The sequence below is a fragment of the Hylobates moloch genome, unplaced genomic scaffold (genome assembly GCF_009828535.3).
Source record: "Hylobates moloch isolate HMO894 unplaced genomic scaffold, HMol_V3 SCAFFOLD_8, whole genome shotgun sequence".
Classification (NCBI taxonomy): domain Eukaryota; kingdom Metazoa; phylum Chordata; class Mammalia; order Primates; family Hylobatidae; genus Hylobates; species Hylobates moloch.
In genome coordinates this window covers 64,636,125-64,655,432 of record NW_026652283.1, presented here as the reverse complement: position 1 = coordinate 64,655,432, position 19,308 = coordinate 64,636,125, and the positions used below count along the sequence as shown (strand labels likewise).

The 19,308-nt window shown below is 36.1% G+C and overlaps 1 protein-coding gene across 7 annotated transcripts in view; it reads right to left on the bottom strand.

Moving 5' to 3' along the window:
- Window positions 1-19,308, bottom strand: part of NME7 (NME/NM23 family member 7) — a 237,027-nt gene that overhangs the window by 95,145 nt on the left and 122,574 nt on the right. For all 7 annotated transcript variants that reach the window (XM_032161055.2, XM_058443250.1, XM_058443247.1 and 4 more), the window contains exon 10: window positions 16,201-16,302. In XM_032161055.2, the coding sequence (XP_032016946.1) occupies window positions 16,201-16,302 (102 nt within the window). The remainder of the gene's footprint in view (window positions 1-16,200; window positions 16,303-19,308) is intronic.

The window sequence follows — 19,308 nt, the reverse complement described above, 5'->3', positions numbered from 1 at the left end:
CAAAATTGACCACATAGCTGGAAGTAAAGCTCTCCTCAGCAAATGTAAAAGAACAGAAATTATAACAAACTGTCTCTCAGACCACAGTGCAATCAAACTAGAACTCAGGATTAAGAAACTCACTCAAAACCGCTCAACTACGTGGAAACTGAACAACCTGCTCCTGAATGACTATTGGGTACATAATGAAATGAAAGCAGAAATAAAGATGTTCTTTGAAACCAACGAGAACAAAGACACAACACACCAGAATCTCTGGGACATGTTCAAAGCAGTGTGTAGAGGGAAATTATTAGCACTAAATGCCCACAAGAGAAAGCAGGAAAGATCCAAAATTGACACTCTAACATCACAATTAAAAGAACTAGAAAAGCAAGAGCAAACACATTCAAAAGCTAGCAGAAGGCTAGAAATAACTAAAATCAGAGCAGAACTGAAGGAAATAGAGACACGAAAAACCCTTCAAAAAATTAATGAATCCAGGAGCTGGTTTTTTTGAAAAGATTAACAAAATTGATAGACTGCTAGCAAGACTAATAAAGAAGAAAAGAGAGAAGAATCAAATAGATGCAATAAAAAATGAAAAAGGGGATATCACCACCAATCCCACAGAAATACAATCTACCATCAGAGAATACTACAAACACCTCTACACAAATAAACTAGAAAATCTAGAAGAAATGGATAAATTCCTCGACAAATACACCCTCCCAAGACTAAACCAGGTAGAAGTTGAATCTCTGAATAGACCAATAACGGGCTCTGAAATTGTCGCAATAATCAATAGCTTACCAACCAAAAAGAGTCCAGGACCTGATGGATTCACAGCTGAATTCTACCAGAGGTACAAGGAGGAACTGGCACCATTCCTTCTGAAACTATTCCAATCATCAGAAAAAGAGGGAATCCTCCCTAACACATTTTATGAGGCCAGCATCATCCTGATACCAAAGCCTGGCAGAGACATAACCAAAAAAGAGAATTTTAGACCAATATCCTTGATGAACATTGATGCAAAAATCCTCAATAAAATACTGGCAAACCGAATCCAGCAGCACATCAAAAAGCTTATACACCATGATCAAGTAGGCTTCATCCCTGGGATGCAAGGCTGGTTCAACATACGCAAATCAATAAATGTAATCCAGCATATAAACAGAACCAAAGACAAAAACACAAGATTATCTCAATAGATGCAGAAAAGGCCTTTGACAAAATTCAACAACCCTTCATGCTAAAAACTCTCAATAAATTAGGTATTGATGGGACGTATCTCAAAATAATAAGAGCTATCTATGACAAACCCACAGCCAATATCATACTGAATGGGCAAAAACTGTAAGCATTCCCTTTCAAATCTGGCACAAGACAGGGAAGCCCTCTCTCACCACTCCTATTCAACCTAGTGCTGGAAATTCTGGCCAGGGCAATCAGGCAGGAGAAGGAAATAAAGGGTATTCAATTAGGAAAAGAGGAAGTCAAATTGTCCCTGTTTGCAGATGACATGATTGTATATCTAGAAAACCCCATTGTCTCAGCCCAAAACCTTCTTAAGCTGATTAGCAACTTCAGCAAAGTCTCAGGATACAAAATCAATGTACAAAAATCACAAGCATTCTTGTACACCAATAACAGACAAACAAAGAGCCAAATCATGAGTGAACTCCCATTCACAATTGCTTCAAAGAGAATAAAATACCTAGGAATCCAACTTACAAGGGATGTGAAGGACCTCTTCAAGGAGAATTACAAACCACTGCTCAATGAAATAAAAGAGGATACAAACAAATGGAAGAACATTCCATGCTCATGGGTTGGAAGAATCAATATCGTGAAAATGGCCATACTGCCCAAGGTAATTTATAGATTCAACTCCATCCCCATCAAGGTACCAATGACTTTCTTCACAGAATTGGAAAAAACTACTTTAAAGTTCATATGGAACCAAAAGAGAGCCCGCATCGCCAAGTCAATCCTAAGCCAAAGAACAAAGCTGGAGGCATCACGCTACCTGACTTCAAACTATACTACAAGGCTACAGTAACCAAAACAGCATGGTACTGGTACCACAACAGAGACATAGATCAATGGAACAGAACAGAGCCCTCAGAAATAATGCCGCATATCTACAACTATCTGATCTTTGACAAACCTGACAAAAACAAGCAATGGGGAAAGGATTCCCTATTTAATAAATGTTGCTGGGAAAACCGGCTAGCCATATGTAGAAAGTTGAAACTGGATCCCTTCCTTACACCTTATACAAAAATTAATTAAAGATGGATTAAAGACTTACATGTTAGACCTAAAACCATAAAAACCCTAGAAAAAAACCTAGGCAATACCATTCAGGACATAGGCATGGGCAAGGACTTCATGTCTAAAACACCAAAAGCAATGGCAACAAAAGCCAAAATTGACAAATGGGATCTAATTAAACTAAAGAGCTTCCGCACAGCAAAAGAAACTATCATCAGAGTGAACACACAACCTACAGAATGGGAGAAAATTTTCACAACCTACTCATCTGACAAAGGGCTAATATCTAGAATCTACAATGAACTCAAGCAAATTTACAAGAAAAAAACAAACAGCCCCATCAAAAAGTGGGTGAAGGATATGAACAGACACTTCTCAAAAGAAGACATTTATGCAGCCAAAAAACACATGCAAAAATGCTCATCATCACTGGCCATCAGAGAAATGCAAATCAAAACCACAATGAGATACCATCTCACACCAGTTAGAATGGCCATCATTCAAAAGTCAGGAAACAACAGGTGCTGGAGAGGATGTGGAGAAATAGGAACACTTTTACACTGTTGGTGGGACTGTAAACTAGTTCAACCATTGTGGAAGTCAGTTTGGCGATTCCTCAGGGATCTAGAACTAGAAATACCATTTGACCCAGCCATCCCATTACTGGGTATATACCCAAACGACTATAAATCATGCTGCTATAAAGACACATGCACACGTATGTTTATTGCGGCACTATTCGCAATAGCAAAGAGTTGGAACCAACCCAAATGTCCAACAACGATAGACTGGATTAAGAAAATGTGGCACATGTACACCATGGAATACTATGCAGCCATAAAAAATGATGAGTTCATTTCCTTTGTAGGGACATGGATGAAACTGGAAAACATCATTCTCAGTAAACTATCACAAGGACAAAAAACCAAACACTGCATGTTCTCACTCATAGGTGGGAATTGAACAATGAGAACTCATGGACACAGGAAGGGGAACATCACACTCCAGGGACTGTTGTGGGTTGGGGGGAGTGGGGAGCGACAGCATTAGGAGATATACCTAATGCTAAATGACCAGTTAATGGGTGCAGCAAACCAACATGGCACATGGATACATATGTAACAAACCTGCACATTGTGCACATGTACCCTAAAACCTAAAGTATAATAATAAAATAAAAAAATAAAAATAAATAAATAAATAAATAAATAAATAAAATAAAATAAAATAAAAAAGAAAAAAGTCAAAGAAAGGAAAAGTATTCACCCCATTGCCTTCTCCCCTTTGATATATTTAGGAAAACAAGACTGTTATGTACATTTGAATCAATTGCATGGTGTAGCCTTTTTTTGCTGGTTGCAACTTCACTGTTTACTTCCTCACCTGCCACAGCTTAAAGCAGCATTATAAGCTGCACTATGCTTTTCAGTATGGTGCCACTCCTTCCTCTAGGCACCAGCAGTAGTGGTAAATGTGTTACAGGTTTATACTTTCCTTTTCTACCCACACCGCCACCACCCAAAGCTTTAATATGTACTAAATTTCCTAAAGTTTTGGGATATAGAGGATTTATGCCCCAGAAACACGAATATATCAGACTTAAATTTTAGAAATTATGTTCTGAAAATCCCTTCACTCACCCAGATGCTAAATTCTCTTTTCCTAGGCTCCAGCCTCTGCTGGTGGCTTAACTGCTCTTTTCCCTTTTATTTCTTATGTAGAACAGTTTAGCTACACTTTTAGTTTCTTATCTTAGTACAACGTATTCCCCTGGAGCCTCACCTACTTCCCTCTGTACCCTAAATGACTTTGCCTACATTTCTCTATACAAAACATTTCCTGCTTGAAAAGAACTACTAGACCAGGTGCAGTGACTCATGCTTGTAATCCCAGCACTCTGGATACTGAGGCAGGAGGATCACTTGAACTTAGGAGTTTGAGACCAGCCTGGGCAACATGGTGGTACCCCCTCTCTACAAAATATTTTAAAAATTAGCCAGGCATGTAGCACATGCCTATAGTCCCAGCTACTCGGGATGCTGAGGTGGGAGGATTGCTTGAGATGGGGAGATCCAGGCTGCCACTGCACTCCAGCCTGGGTGATAGAGCAAAACCCTGTCTCAGAAAACAGAAAAACAAACAAACAAAGCAAAGCAAAGAAAAAAAAATAGTATTTCCTGTTAAGGCATTTTAAAATCTTTTCCAATTTTGAATTTTTTCTTTTTTTTTTTTTTAGTAGTATACCCCAATGCCAATCAATGCAGCCTGCCAAAAGTCTTCATATACAGTAGCCCTGGGAAAGAGGAAAAATCCTTTGCAGAGAATACCCATTCCCATTAGAAGTAATCTCAGTGTTTATCATTAATTCCACTGGAAGCAGGAAAAAACAACAAAAATAAGAGACTAAGATTTCAGATGACGTGAGACACCACTTTTTGAATGCAACTCCATCCTTAAGATAAATGCCCTGGATCTTAAATACAACTTTTTCTCCTATAAGGTTGAAACTTCTTGCCAAAGATCCAGACTTTCCTTAGGGAAACTTGAAGGCAGATGGGAGAAGCTTTAATTTCCCATAAGTAGGAGCTCTTCATTTCTCTGGAACTTCCCTTCTTTGCCAAGCCAAATTTAACTCCTTCTTTAAATTATAGCTCCAGGCATCATTTCCTCAGGGAAACCTTTTCTGAACAGCCTGTTCCCTAGGCCTCAGCCCCACCCCACTCAGCACAGACTGGGTTGGGTTCTTTCAGAGTAAAGTCAGTCCTCCATAGCCATGAGTTCTGCATCTGCGAAGTCAACCAACCACGGATCAAAAATATTTGGAAAAATAAAAAAATTGTACAAAGTTGTAAAAAGCAAAACTTGAATTTGGCATGTGCTAAGTACTACATTGAATCCACACAAATTAAGTGATGTGTAGGCATTGTATTAGGTAGTCATAGTAATCTGGATGTGAATAGGTTACATGCAAATACTATACCATTTTATATAAGGGACTTAACTACGCTCAGATTTTGGTGTCTGAGGGGGTACTGGAATCAAGCCCCCAAGATACCACAGGATGGCTGTATTTCCTGAGCATTCTGTACTTCTCACTAAAATAGCCTTTATCATATCTTATTATAATTATTATCACTTGAGATAGGATCTCACTGTGTTGCCCAGGCTGGTCTCGAGCTCCTGAGCTCAAGTGATCCTTGCACCTCAGCATCTGAAGTAGCTGGGACTTATAGGTATGTGTCACTGTACCCAGCCTACAATACATTATTGCAATTTATTTGTCTGATTCTCCCAGTATACTGAGAGCTTCTTAAGGGTCTCAACTCATCTTTGAATCCCCAATAAATAAACATGATATCAGGTTCATAGCAAGGCTTTAATAAATGCCTGAATTTATGAATAGATAATGACAGTTGAAATAAATAAACATTTACTCTAAATCTCCTATTCTGAAATGCGTTCCAATATACCTTACATGATGAAGCTACAGAAACTTGATGGAAGGAAGGCTAAGGAGACCTTCCAAGACAGCTTTTCCTCATTTTTTTATCATTTTGGTTCGCCTCCTTCATGAAAGATTTTCACAAATCATGAGTTTGAATATGGACTTACATTTCAGTTACGCATGTTTTCCCCAACCTCTATACTTTAGCTTTTAACCCCATACGTTGTTTTGAGAAATGGGCCAGTACTTAATACCCCTACTTGTAAATAATTCCAATGAAAGGATAACTTATAAAGCAAATGAAAAGTTAATTAAAAAATAAATCTAATTGACTTTTTGTGAATGTGGGTGGAAGTAGTTTAACTGTACTTCTAAGCTTTTATAACTTAATACAACATCTATTTAAAAATTCTAAGTGAATATAAATAAACTTTATTACAGTTCAATTTTAAGAGGTATACAATTAAAAGGTAAATTATTTAGAGTGATCAACCATCCCACTTTTCCTGGGATTGGGGGATTTCTCAGGATGCTGGTCTTTCAGTGTGAAACCTGTGACAGTCCTGGCCAAATTGGGAACGGTGTTGGTCACTCCAACTAATATATGACATTGAGATGAGGGTTTTCTTTCTTTTTCTCGGTTAGACAAATATTTCTTCATTAAACACATGATCATTTTCCCCAGGATTATTTTGTAATCACTGAATCACTTAATAGGTATTACAAGTATTGCATGCAAATCACTTCAAGGAAAATAAATTACTAACACATAATATTTTTATATACACTCACTGTACTTGGATTACTTTCAATTTTCTTATGTTAAAATGCATTTAAACCACTTAATACTTTCCCGAAAATGTATTTTTAAATTATTTTTATATTTGCTAAAGTTAACAAAATGCTTATAAAATAAATTAAGTTGATTACCTAAGACAAATGTTTCTTTTACTATACACTAGTAATAGAAATGCTTGGCACATGTTAATCTGTGGATATGCCTGTTATCTCTGGTTAGGTATAAATGCCTTCTCTAAGTGTTGTTATGTACTAAATTGACAGGCAGGAATATGAATTCACCTTCCATTTTCTCATCAATAGAGTGAGATAAAATCATAACAGAGTAGAGAGAATTCTGTTTTATTCCATTTCTACCCCGTAAAACTAAGGATTCTTCCATTTCCCTTTTTCTATCTCATCAATTTAACCTTCATCGACTCATCCACTTGAGGTAAAGAGAAAAAAAGGTAAACACATGGTAAATAACACCCGACTCTTTCTCACCATGTCTACTACCACCATCCTGGTCCAACTCACCATCATCTTGTACCTGGATTATAACTTCCACTCTTGTCTTTAGACTATTCTCAATACACTAGTAATAATGATTCTTTTAAAGTCAAATTATGTCACTCTTCTCTCCAAACTCTTCAATAACTTACGGTCCCAGTTAGAGTAAAAGCTAAAGTCATTATGAGGGCCCATGAGATCTGCCCTGTCCCTCATCTCTCTGACCTTATCTTCCACCTTGCTCATTACATGGTGTTCCTAGATTACCTCAAGCAAGCTCCTCTCCCAAGGCCTTTGCACTGGCTGTTCCTTCTGCCTAGGATGCTCTTCACTGAGAAATCGGCACGGCTGGCTTTTTCAAGAGCTTTATATGTATATAAATATATGTATATATGTTTACATATATTTATATGTATTGAAGTCTTTATATGTATATAAATATATGGAAATATATTTGTATACATATATACTGTGTGCCAGGTAGTATATGTGCCAGTAGAATATATAAATATATTTACATATATTTATATACACATAAACTTGAACACACATGTGCATACACCCAAATTTTTTTGAGACAGGGTCTCACTCTGTCAGTCAGGCTGGAGTGCAGTGGTGCGAACATGGCTCATTGCAGCCTTAACCTATTACAGGCATGTGCCATCATGCCTGGCAACTTTTGTATTTTTTGTAGAGATGAGGTTTTACCTTGTTACCCAGTCTGGTTTGTTGTTGTTGTCGTTGTTTGATTGTTTGTTTTTTAAATAGAGATAGGGTCTTGCTATATTGACCAGGCTAGTCTTGAACTCTTGGCCTCAAACAATCCTCCCACCTCAACCGTCCAAAGTGCTGGGATTACAAGCAGGAGCCACTGTCCCTAGCTAAATATTTTCTTAAATATCACTTTCTTACTGAGCCCTTCTCTGATGACTCCAACTTATAATCAAATCCCATCTACACTTCCTTAACTCAGGTCGCTTCCTTTCTTCATTTTCCATCATGTGAAATACTACGTGTTCTATTTTTTATTTGTTTATTATCTGTCTCCAGCTAGAATGTAAGCTTGGTGTCCTGTGAGGAGATTTTATCTCTCTGTCTCTCTCACTTTCTCATTTGTTTTGTTCACTGGTGTATCCTTGGTGCCTAGAATACTGCCTGGCACACAGTAGGCACTCAAACAATTATGAATGCATGAGTGATTGAAGGGCAACTATGAAGTCCTGTAAGTCAGCTTTTCTTAGCTTCCTGGAAACTAAAATTCCAAAATTGAAATTTTCTTTTAAAATAAAAATAATGAAATCTGTTTAAAAAGTAAAGGAAAAGGAAAACCCCAAGGGAATGGTAATATATTGATTCTGAATAGTAATTTGTGTCTCAGTGTGACCAAATTGACCAGACCTGCTTAGAGACTTTGTTCTGTTAAGACAGTAGAAGAACCCAGGGCTGAGATCTCAGGACTATGGCAAGGAGAGGAAGGAGCTAAACAATATAATCTATTTCTTTCACATTTTCAGTGGAGCTGGCCTTGACTTCACAGACAATGACATTTTATTTATTTACTTATTTTTGAGTTGTAAAAACTTGACATTTTAAGTTTTATTTTGAAAGAATTGTAAATTTATAGAAAAGTTACTAATAGACTACAGATAATTTGTTTTTGCTATGGATCGTTCAAAAATAAGTTGCTAACCTGATGCTCCATTACCTCCAAATATTTTAGTTTATATTTCTTACCAATAACTACAGCCTCCTATATAACCACGATATAGTCTTCATACTTAGACCCTGGTGAGGTTTCACTAATTATCTCAATAATGTTGTTTATGGCCAAAGTATCCTGACTTGGAATCACATGCTGCATTTAGATATCATGTCTCTTCAGTGTTTTTCAGTCCTGAACAGTTGCTCAGTCTTTATTCAACTTTGTGACCTTTATATTTCTAAAGATTAGAGGCCATGGGCATGTCATATTTCTGTATAATTGAATTCAGTTATAAATATTTGGCAGGAATATCACAGAAATAATGTTATATTCTTTCTATTTCATCCTATCTTGTGGTACATGATTTGACTTTCCTCCAATCTATGATATTCACTTTGATCACTATAATTTTTTAAATATTTCTTACTGTCTGCCAGCCTGTTAACATTATTAACTATAATGTTAAGAGTTTTTTTTAATTAATAAATATTTTGTGGGAAGGGATTTTGAAACTATGTATATCCCGTTTTAAACAAAATTTTGATTAATTAATTACTATTTGTCTAAAGTCTTGGTTTCCTATTTTAGTAACAATGAATAGATTATAATGTGTTGCTATCATTATTTACTTTGATACTCAAATTGGTTTCAATTCAACTAGTGGAAACCCTTCAAGCTGGCTTCTGTGTCCTATTGACATGTCACCATTACTCTGGCATAATAAGATTTTTCAAGATCATATTGTATTTTCCTTCCCCCAGTTCTGGAATTTGCCATTTCACTTCTCTGACATCTTCATTTCCTAGAGTGAAGAATGGTATTTAGAAGTCAAGATCTGGAAACTAGGTATGTTCTTTGCTATGGAGTATGTGTATGGGAATACATGCATGTATATATATATATATATATATATATATATATATATGTGTGTATTTTTCTGAGTGTGTACACATACACACATTTATATCTTTTATTTCTACATTTAATCTGTGTATATTGAAAGCCATGCCTTCATATCATATCTCCAATTCCAATTCGAACACAAAGTTCATTGCAGTTTTCTCATTTTCTGTATTTGTATATCTCTCCTCTGAGAGAAATCTGGCTCCTATTGTCTTTAATTTATCTAGTTATTTGATCAATTCTACCACATATAACCAACCTCCCATATCTGTCATCACCTATTCCCCATGAAGATGCTCTTCTCATCTCACACAGGCTTCAATATCCTGACCCAGGTGATGCCTCTCACCTGGATGTCTTGGTCATGCCAATCAGGCTCTGACACACCAGGCCAGATCTCCCTTCTGTATCAATACCCATCTGGCATTGGGCTGCCTCCAAGTGTGAATGCTCTCTTCACTTCACTCAGGTTCTGACTCCCCATGCCAGGCTGCTCCCCAGGATCACAGGCCCTCCTCTCTGTGCATGAGATCGGGCACCCTATGCCAGGACATTCCTTCTACAGAGAAACCATGCTTACCCCATCTGGGCTCTAAAACTCCATACTAGGTTGTCTTTCCAAGTCTGAACCTTCCTCATCTTACACTAAGCTGTCTTCAGGTGTGGATGCTCTCTTCTTCTGAGACTTCCTGTTTAATAAATTTTGGATATTCATATATGTGTATATATGAATATAGATATATGAATATATACATATATACACACATTTATACATATATATTTAACAGACCTGTAATATTTTACATATCATGTCATACTACAATAGGAGTGGTGAAAACAAGGCAAATTCAAAAGTCTGGGGGAAATCCTGGGCTTTTTGTTTTTAATAGGACCATATTCTATTTCGAAAAATCTATTCATTTGTCCAGTACATGACTCTAGACGTATTCTTCCATTCATTTATTCCACCATCAACTATTTATCAAGTGCTTTCCACATTCTAGGTACTCTCCTACATGCTAGAAATACTAAGATGAATAAAATATGATCTTAGGGAACAATTTCAGGAAGTAGACAGACTGTAAATAAATAAGTACAGTAAAATTTAACAGGTGATATAAACATAGTATATATAGGGTAAAATGAGGCCACAAAAGAGGAAATAGCCATTCTGTCTGAGGGTGGTGGGACCAATATTTAATTCTCAGGTGCTTGGGCAAAGTTTCAATAGCTGAGAAAGTTTCTGTGTCAATAAGACAATAAGAGAAGGATATGGAAACAGAAGAAAGAATGAAGAAAGACACTGGTTTATTAAGGAAGAATAAACAGTTTGATATACATATATAATTTTTTTTTCTTTAGACAGAGTATCACTTTGTTGCCCAAGCTGGAGTGCAGTGGTGCAATCTCAGCTCACTGCAACCTCCACCTCCCGGGTTCAAGCAATTCTCCTGCCTCTGCCTCCTAAGTAGCTAGGATTACAGGCGCCCGCCACCATGCCCAGCTAATTTTTATACTTTTAGCAGAGATGGGGTTTCGCCATGTTGGCCAGGCTGATCTTGAACTCCTGACCTCAAGTGATCCACCTACCTCAGCCTTCCAAAGTGCTGGGATTACAGGTGGAACCACCCTGCCCGGCCCAGTTTGACATTAGTGGAGGGTAAAGTGCAAATGCAGAGGACAGAGGAAAGGCACAAAATGCAGCAAGAAATGAGGCTAGAAGTAGGAATGGCTGTTTCATGGAGGACTTTGAAAGCCTTCCTATGGAAGGTAATAGGGAGCCACTGCAGGGCTTTAAGCAGATATTTTAAATAAATTATAGAAATGCAGTCTTATCAGTCCACACATTATATTTTATTAAAACTTAATCTCATTATTACTTTGTAGATAGTAAATAGAAATTGCAAGTCTAATATTCCCCCCTCCCTAATGAATTGTCTTGTGCACCCTCTCCTCTTTGGACACCACTTCTAGAGAGACCGAAAGAAATTTTGTTAATACATAATGAGTGTTCCTTCCAGCTACAAGAACTGGAAGGGGAAGAATATGCCAAAAGCACATACATCAATGATGAAATGATGTCAATCTGCAACATATATAGTTACAAACTGATTTAATGGTCACGGTTAGGCTGACCTTTCTTTTGAGTCAATTTATAAAATAGCTCTATATCTTAGAAAATAATTTGTAAGAAGTAGGACCCATTTCGATAGAAAAAATATTTAAATAATAAGTTAGTACCAGATGTTAGGTATATATATATATATATATAATATAGCCGGTTTATTAATTAATTTATCAAATATTTATTGCATGGCCAGTAGGTACATGGCCATCTTCCAAGCACTAATTATATTTGCACATCTTGTCACCAAGGGTCTTTCTTTAGATATGGGAATGACTAGGCAATGAAGAAATGAATTTCTAAATTATTTTAAGATAATATAATACATGAATAGACTGGCACATCTGCAGTTTAAGGTGAGATTACTATTTAATTATCAATTCTATCTCTTCCTAGAGCTAGATCATACATTCTTCAAAAAACAAACCTGTATTGGTTTGATCATTAATATAAACCTAGTAGCAGCTAGCAGTTACCGGCATGCAATAAGCATTCAATATCCATTTGTTGGCGAGGTGGAGAGAAAAAGGGGAAAGAAAAGAATAGAGAAAAGGAATCAAATGGATTTTGAAATTCTGAGACCAAAGGGAAAGAGCCATTTTATTGTCCTCAAAACATAGTTTGACTGTAACTACTATAGTATTTCTTCTGATTTGAAACACCCATCAAAGGCATACAGTCCTGCCTGATATCCTGGATCTCCACTTAGGAACAGAATATAACTCAGGAGTCAGAGACACAAGATAATCAGTTCTTATAAATATATGCCTCCTCATTCAAAAGTTCATTAACTTTCAGGTTTTAAGATAAAAAGTATTTTTCTTATTATAAAAGTAATATAAGTACTTTAAAGAAATTTTGCAAAATATAGAAAAACAGAACTGAAACATTATCATATTTCCACCTCCTAAAGATAACCACTGTTAACATTTTACACGTTAAATCAGTTCCAAATTTTAAAATCCCTGTGGTGCAACTTTCTATAATGCTATGAGGAACTCATAAACAACTAAAATGAACCAAAAATACACAGTAGAGTAATGCCATCCATACTTAATGAGACAAGATTCAGGGCCCTGAAAGAGTTTCAAGATTGAGCCATCATAACGTTACGAGGTCCTTAAGGAAATATAACGTATTCTAGTCATCTTTTTTATGCCCCGGCAATAGGACCCAGGAGTGAGCCTTGCACATACTATTCACTCAGTAAATGTTCCTTGAATAAATACCTAGAAAAAATGGGAATCAGCATTGTTTTCTTTTCCGGACTTTTCTTTCTATGATCGTGAACCTGCTCACTCCCCAGATCCTCCCCAATGACCCCATCCTTTATCATTCCTTGTGCTGAACATTAGTTCCAGCAGTAATGAAGAGCTTGCTGTAGCCCCAAAGTGTTGTTTTAGGCATTCAAAACTTTAACCATATCATTTGCCATCTTCATCACTAAGCTAAGCCCTAATTCCTTACAATTCAGCTCAGAAGCCATGTCTCCCCTGACATTTGTCACATATCAGTCCATTTTCTTTTGCTACAATATCTGAGATTAGGCAATTTTGGAGAAAATAAATGTATTTCCGCTGGGTGAGAGCATTTGAAAATATTTTTTAAAAGTTATTTCTGTAAGAAATAACTAAGTTCTGGAGGCTGGAAGGTCTGAGAGCATGGCACTAGCATTTGGTGAAGGTCTTACTGTGTCATAACATGATGCATGATACCACATGGTGATAGGGCAAGAGTGTGCATGTCAGCTCAGGTCTCTCTTCCTCTTCTAATAAAGCCACTAGTCTCACCATGGGGGCCTCACCATGATGACCTTATCTAATCCTATTACCTCCTAAAGGCCCCACTTCCAAATACCATCAACATATACACATGGGGATTAAATTTCCAACACATGAACTTTTCGGGGACACATTCAAACCACTGTGTCACACAATCCCAGGCTAAGCTGAGTGCTATAATTCTGGGTTCCTAGAGTACCTGCAAATATCTAACAATGCAATTGCCATATTGCATGGAAATCAGCCACTTACAGTTGTTTACTCACAGGCTAAGATCTTTGAGGCTTATATTATATACAACTTTGTTACATAATATATATATAACAAAAAGAAAGATAAAAAATATAATTATTTGTGTACACACACACACACACACACACACACACGTGTAATTTTATAGCAATAGGGTCTCACTATATTGCCAAGGCAGGTCTCCAACTCCTGGCCTCAAGCAATCCTCCTACCTTATCCTTCCAAAATGCTGGGATTACAGGTGTGTGCCACCATGCCCAGCCTGGGCTTCTATATATTCATAAATACTGACATGGGCTCAATAAATACTTATTAAATAAATGAGAGAACAAAAGAATGAATCATCTTATTTCTTTCCTTTTTTGTTTTAGTTTTTATCTCTTTAATTTATTTCTGTTTGTTAGGTCAAGCTGATCACTCACAGTTTTACTTACCTTAAAAAAAAGTACAAAAACCCCTCTTGCCCATCAAATAGAAATCAAAAATTTTAAATGTCAAAAATGGCAAAAACTGTTACCTTTACTCATCTAGCCAAAAAGCAATCCCTTCCTGATTTATTATAATTAATTTTCAATAAACAGCATCATTACCAATTTCTCTCAATGTGCTTTGCAACAGAGTCACCTTGTAATCATTACTCTATCACAACCACATGTATTATTTAAGTATCTATTCTTTCTCCCTGAAAAGATATAAAGGAGGTCCTGCCGACTTTCTCTATTGATGTCATCAGGTCTGTCTCTTTCTATTTCTAGAGCCTCTGTCTTTAATCTCTCCCAATTTAGTTTGATCTAGTTGCATCAAAGTAACAATTCAGTGTAGTCAAAATTAAGCTGCATACAAGGAACTCCAATTTCCTATGATATGGGATTCAAATTAAATAGAATTACAATTTTTATCCTGGCTTCTAAGGCTAAAATCACACCCATCTCTACCAGAATTCTCTACCATATTTCCTCTATCTAAGAAAATGTATTTCCTTGTGCTTCCAGCTATGTATTTCCCACTGAAGTCAAGAAAATATTCTTGCTGTATACCACAGTAAATTTGCAAATTCCTTCATTGGTGTTTTTGTACATGCTTTAGATCTTTTCTCATTCTCTTTGTGCACTAATTTATCTTTCAAACCCCTGCTTGTATCTCTCTTTCTTTAAGTTTTCTTAACTACTTTCAGGTTATATTAACTGCTCTGTTGCTACACAATCCAACATTTGGATTTTACTGAAATACCAATATCCTTATTTGTATGTGGCACAGTAAGTGTTCTAAAAGATCTTTATGTATATACTTTTAGATCACTGACAACAGGAGTATTGTTCTCCCCTACTGGGCTTAATCTAGCAGCACTTTGACACAAGATGATTTCTTAATAGATGCTTGGATTTATTGTCTTACATCTAAGGGTGTTCAATAAATGGCCGGGCACGGCTGTAATCTCAACACTTTGGGAGGCCAAGACAGGCCGATCACCCGAGGTCAAGAGTTCAAGACCAGCCTGGCCAACAAGATAAAACCCCGTCTCTACTAAAAATACAAAAAATTAGCCAGGTGTGGTGGCACACACCTGTAGTCCCAGCTACTCAGATGGCTGAGGCAGGAGAATCACTAGAGCCCGGGAGGTGGAGGTTGCAGTGAGCCGAGATTGCACCATTGCACTCTAGACTGGGCAACAGAGTGAGACTCTGTCTAAAAAAAAAAATTAAAAATAATAAATAATGCCCTGAATAAAATTAAATTGAATTGGCTGCTCATCTTCAATAAACTGCTTATAAATAATAGTAAAATACAGGAAACAGTACATTTACATTAAGGTTAGTGTTTAAATCAGTAATACTTCCCATAATCCTATCAAGTTTCTAATATTTGCATAGAGCTTTATCATGGCATTCTAATGTTACTTCTACTTGTCACCCCCCTACACCTATATACACATACATACATGCACTGTTAAATGTCCAAGAAAAAGTAGTTTGCTTTAGGAAGAAAACTCAAAGCAAATTGAAAGGTATACTAGTGAATACCACATTTCACATAAGTCTCATTGCCCATATTGATTTATGTATTGGTATGTTGCCACTGTATTATAAGAGCTTTATTTATGGCCCCCCTATGTCAAAGGATATATAATACCCTAGATAATTTCTATTATGAAGCTTGCAAAACGTATTTACCTGGACAATTTAGCAAGAAGAAAGAAAAAAAGAAAATGCGATAGTAAATGCTTCTGCCTATTCTATATTGTCACTAAGTTAACAAAAAAAAATTATCTTTCTTGGAATGTTATGTAAAAATAAATTTTGTGAAGTGCCATTTTGAATTAAAACTTTGTATATTATATTCACTTTTATATTATTTACTTAAAGGAACAAACGAAAAATTTTAAACCTGTTAAAATAGTGAATAGATAACACAAACTAGGCTAATATTTTAAACAATAACTTACAGGATCAGCAGGTCCACAAAATTCTCGAAATGTCTTTGTAGCATTATTCTGTTGAATCTCCATTGCTACACAAGGGCCAGAATACATTTCTGTCACCATGTCCTATGATATGTAATATAAAAGAATGAAAAGAATTTAATAATTTTTAACTCTCCTCTTTTAATTGTGTCACTGTTCCACTAATGTCCTTAAAGTCATCTGTGACTTCTTCCCCACTAATATCCCAGACATCAAGCAGTTCTCAAATTCTGTCCATTTTTCCTTGAAGAATATTTTTTAGATATGCTCTCTCTTCTCCATTCCTATCACATTTTAATGTAATGCTTTATCATCCAACATTTTCATTATTTGGAATGATCTTCTAGTATATCTTCCTTGCAAAGGCCTTCTTGAATACAATGTTGAATTCACATTACTAAATATATACATATAAATTTCAAAGGTTTTATCCTAAAAAACCTTTTAAAAATCATAATGCATTCTAGCAACAAGAAATAATAGGACCAGATTTATTCTCCCATATTAAACATCTAGAAACTAGACAAAATATACAAAACAATAGTTTTCATACACTGGGTGATGGGCAGCACAGGTCTATCACCCCTGAAAGTATGGAAACAGATGAGGTGAGCTGTAGAATTGCTCTGTCTTACTATCTAGAGGCAGTTTCCAGACCAGTAGACCAGGTAGAGGAAACACAACAGAGCCCAATGTTCTCTGAGTTGAAAAGACAAAGATTGGACTTTGGGGAGGCCAATGTAGCCTTATTTTCAGGGAAGAATACCGGAGAGATGAGGGGAGTATGCAGAGAATAATCTACAGGATCTGCAGAGGAGTTCCCATGAGTCTTTGGCTACTAATCTGTCACATGTGTAGAGGAAACTACTTGAGGCTGGGGAAAGAATTGCCAGAAAGTAGACCAGACAACTCAGAGACAGCACAAGGCTGAGAAGAGTTTATGTTTCTACCAGCCAGAGTGAAAGGCCTTTTTATATGATACATGGAGCATCAGGGAGAGTCCTCAGAAGGGTACTGCACCATAGTAGTTGGCCTAAATTAGCCCTAGATTATAAGATGCTCTATACCCATCCTACAAAGATTGAAAGCAAGACTCAAAAGTTTCAAATTGATTCCAAGTGATTTAACTAGGTGCCAGACCAAAATTAAGCACTCTCTACAAATCTACCATGTAACAATGTAAATTTTACAATATACAGTATCCAATAAAAAAATTACCAGGCAGGCAAATATGTAGGAAAATACTAACCATTACCAGAAGAAAACTCAATAAATAGACCCAGCAATTAAATAAATGACATAATAAGGAAATTAAAACAGCTATTATAAGCTCCACATTCTCAAATTATACAAGGAAATATAAACTTGATGAGGAGAAAATAAAAAATATTTAAAAGATCCAAATAGAACATCTAGAGATATAATCTAAGACATCTAAATTTAGAAATACACTGAATGGGGTGAACAGGCTAAGACATTGCAGAAGAGCAATAAATTTGAAGACATTCAATAGAAACTATTCAAAAATAAGCATGCAGAGAAAGAAAAATGAAGAAAAAGAAAAAAGCCCTGCTGTGCAGCCATGTCAAGCTGTCTATTATATGTGTAATTAGAATCTCAGAAGAAAAGGTGATAAACATAAAATATATTTTTTAAAATAAGTGCTAAAAACTTTCCAAATTTGCTGAAACCCATAAACCTATAGATCCAACAGAACCCAAGGATAATAAATGTAAAGAGAAGTACACTAGGATGCATAATAATAAAATTAGCTAACAACAAAAACAAAAAGCTTTATAAGCAGCCAGGGAGTTAGGGGGGCGGAGGAAAGAACATTATATAACAGTGGGAAAAAGATAAGGATGACAACAACGATGACCAAAAAATGTAAATCTGTATTCTATACCCAGGTGAGAAAATATTTTTCAAAAATGAAGAAAAAAGGAAGATGTTTTAAGACAAAAAAGACCTGAGACAATTCACCATCAGAAGCATTATGTCATAAGAAATATTAAAGGAAGTTCTTTAAGCAGAAGGAAAAAAATACCAGACAAAAATATCGATCTATACAAAGCAACCAGTAAACATGTTGAGTATAAACATAAAATGCATTTTTATTTTTTAGTTGGTTTCTTTTTCTTTTTTTTCCTTTCTGTGTTTTCTTTTCTTTTATTTATTTATTTTTTGAGACAGTGTTTTGCTTTCTGCCCAGCTGGAGCACAGTGGCACGATCTTGGCTCACTGCAACCTCAGCCTCCAGGGTTCATGCTATTCTCATGCCTCAGCCTCCTGAGTAGCTGGGACTACAGGCGCCCACCACCACATCTAGCTAATTTTTGTATTTTTAGTTGCTTTCAAACATAATTGTTCAAAGCAAATGCAGTGTACTGTTGGGTTTATAGCATATACAGATGTAAAATGTATGAGAACAACAGCACACAGAATAATAGGGGAAAAATATAATAAACTGTTTTAAGATTCTTAGCTCTCTATATAAAGCAGTATAATGAAAAACATGATCCAAGAAAAATGCCTCTCACAGTGTCTAGAACACTCAAAAAATATTTTTTTTCACCTGCTTGAACAGGAAAGAATACTTTTGGCAGAAGTGAAAATGGATATAAAGACTTTGAGGCAGAAGTACAGTAGGGATATATGAAGATCAGCTTCGAGGCTAGGAGCTGAGTGAGACTACGGAAAAGTAGTAGGAGATGAGGCCAGACCATGTAGGGTCATGTAAACCATTTTCATGACTTTGGAGGATTTATGATATACAACATCAAAGTAAAATAATTTATTACAGAATATATTTGAATATTGATCCAAAAGCAGTCATCTTGGCTAATATAAACTACAGAAGCTAAAAGAGGAGGAAAAGGACTTCATAATTTATACAGTACTCATAACTCTACTCATTAGAGTTCCTGAGTGTATCTCCCAAAGCCATTTTGCTATTTCACAAAGGTCATATGTAATTGATTTTTTATGGATAATTATATTGAGTCTGATTTTCTGCCTCATGATATTGAAGTACTGCCTACACATAAATGTCAAAGCCAAATTTTCAGAAGGAGCAGAAGGCATGAACAA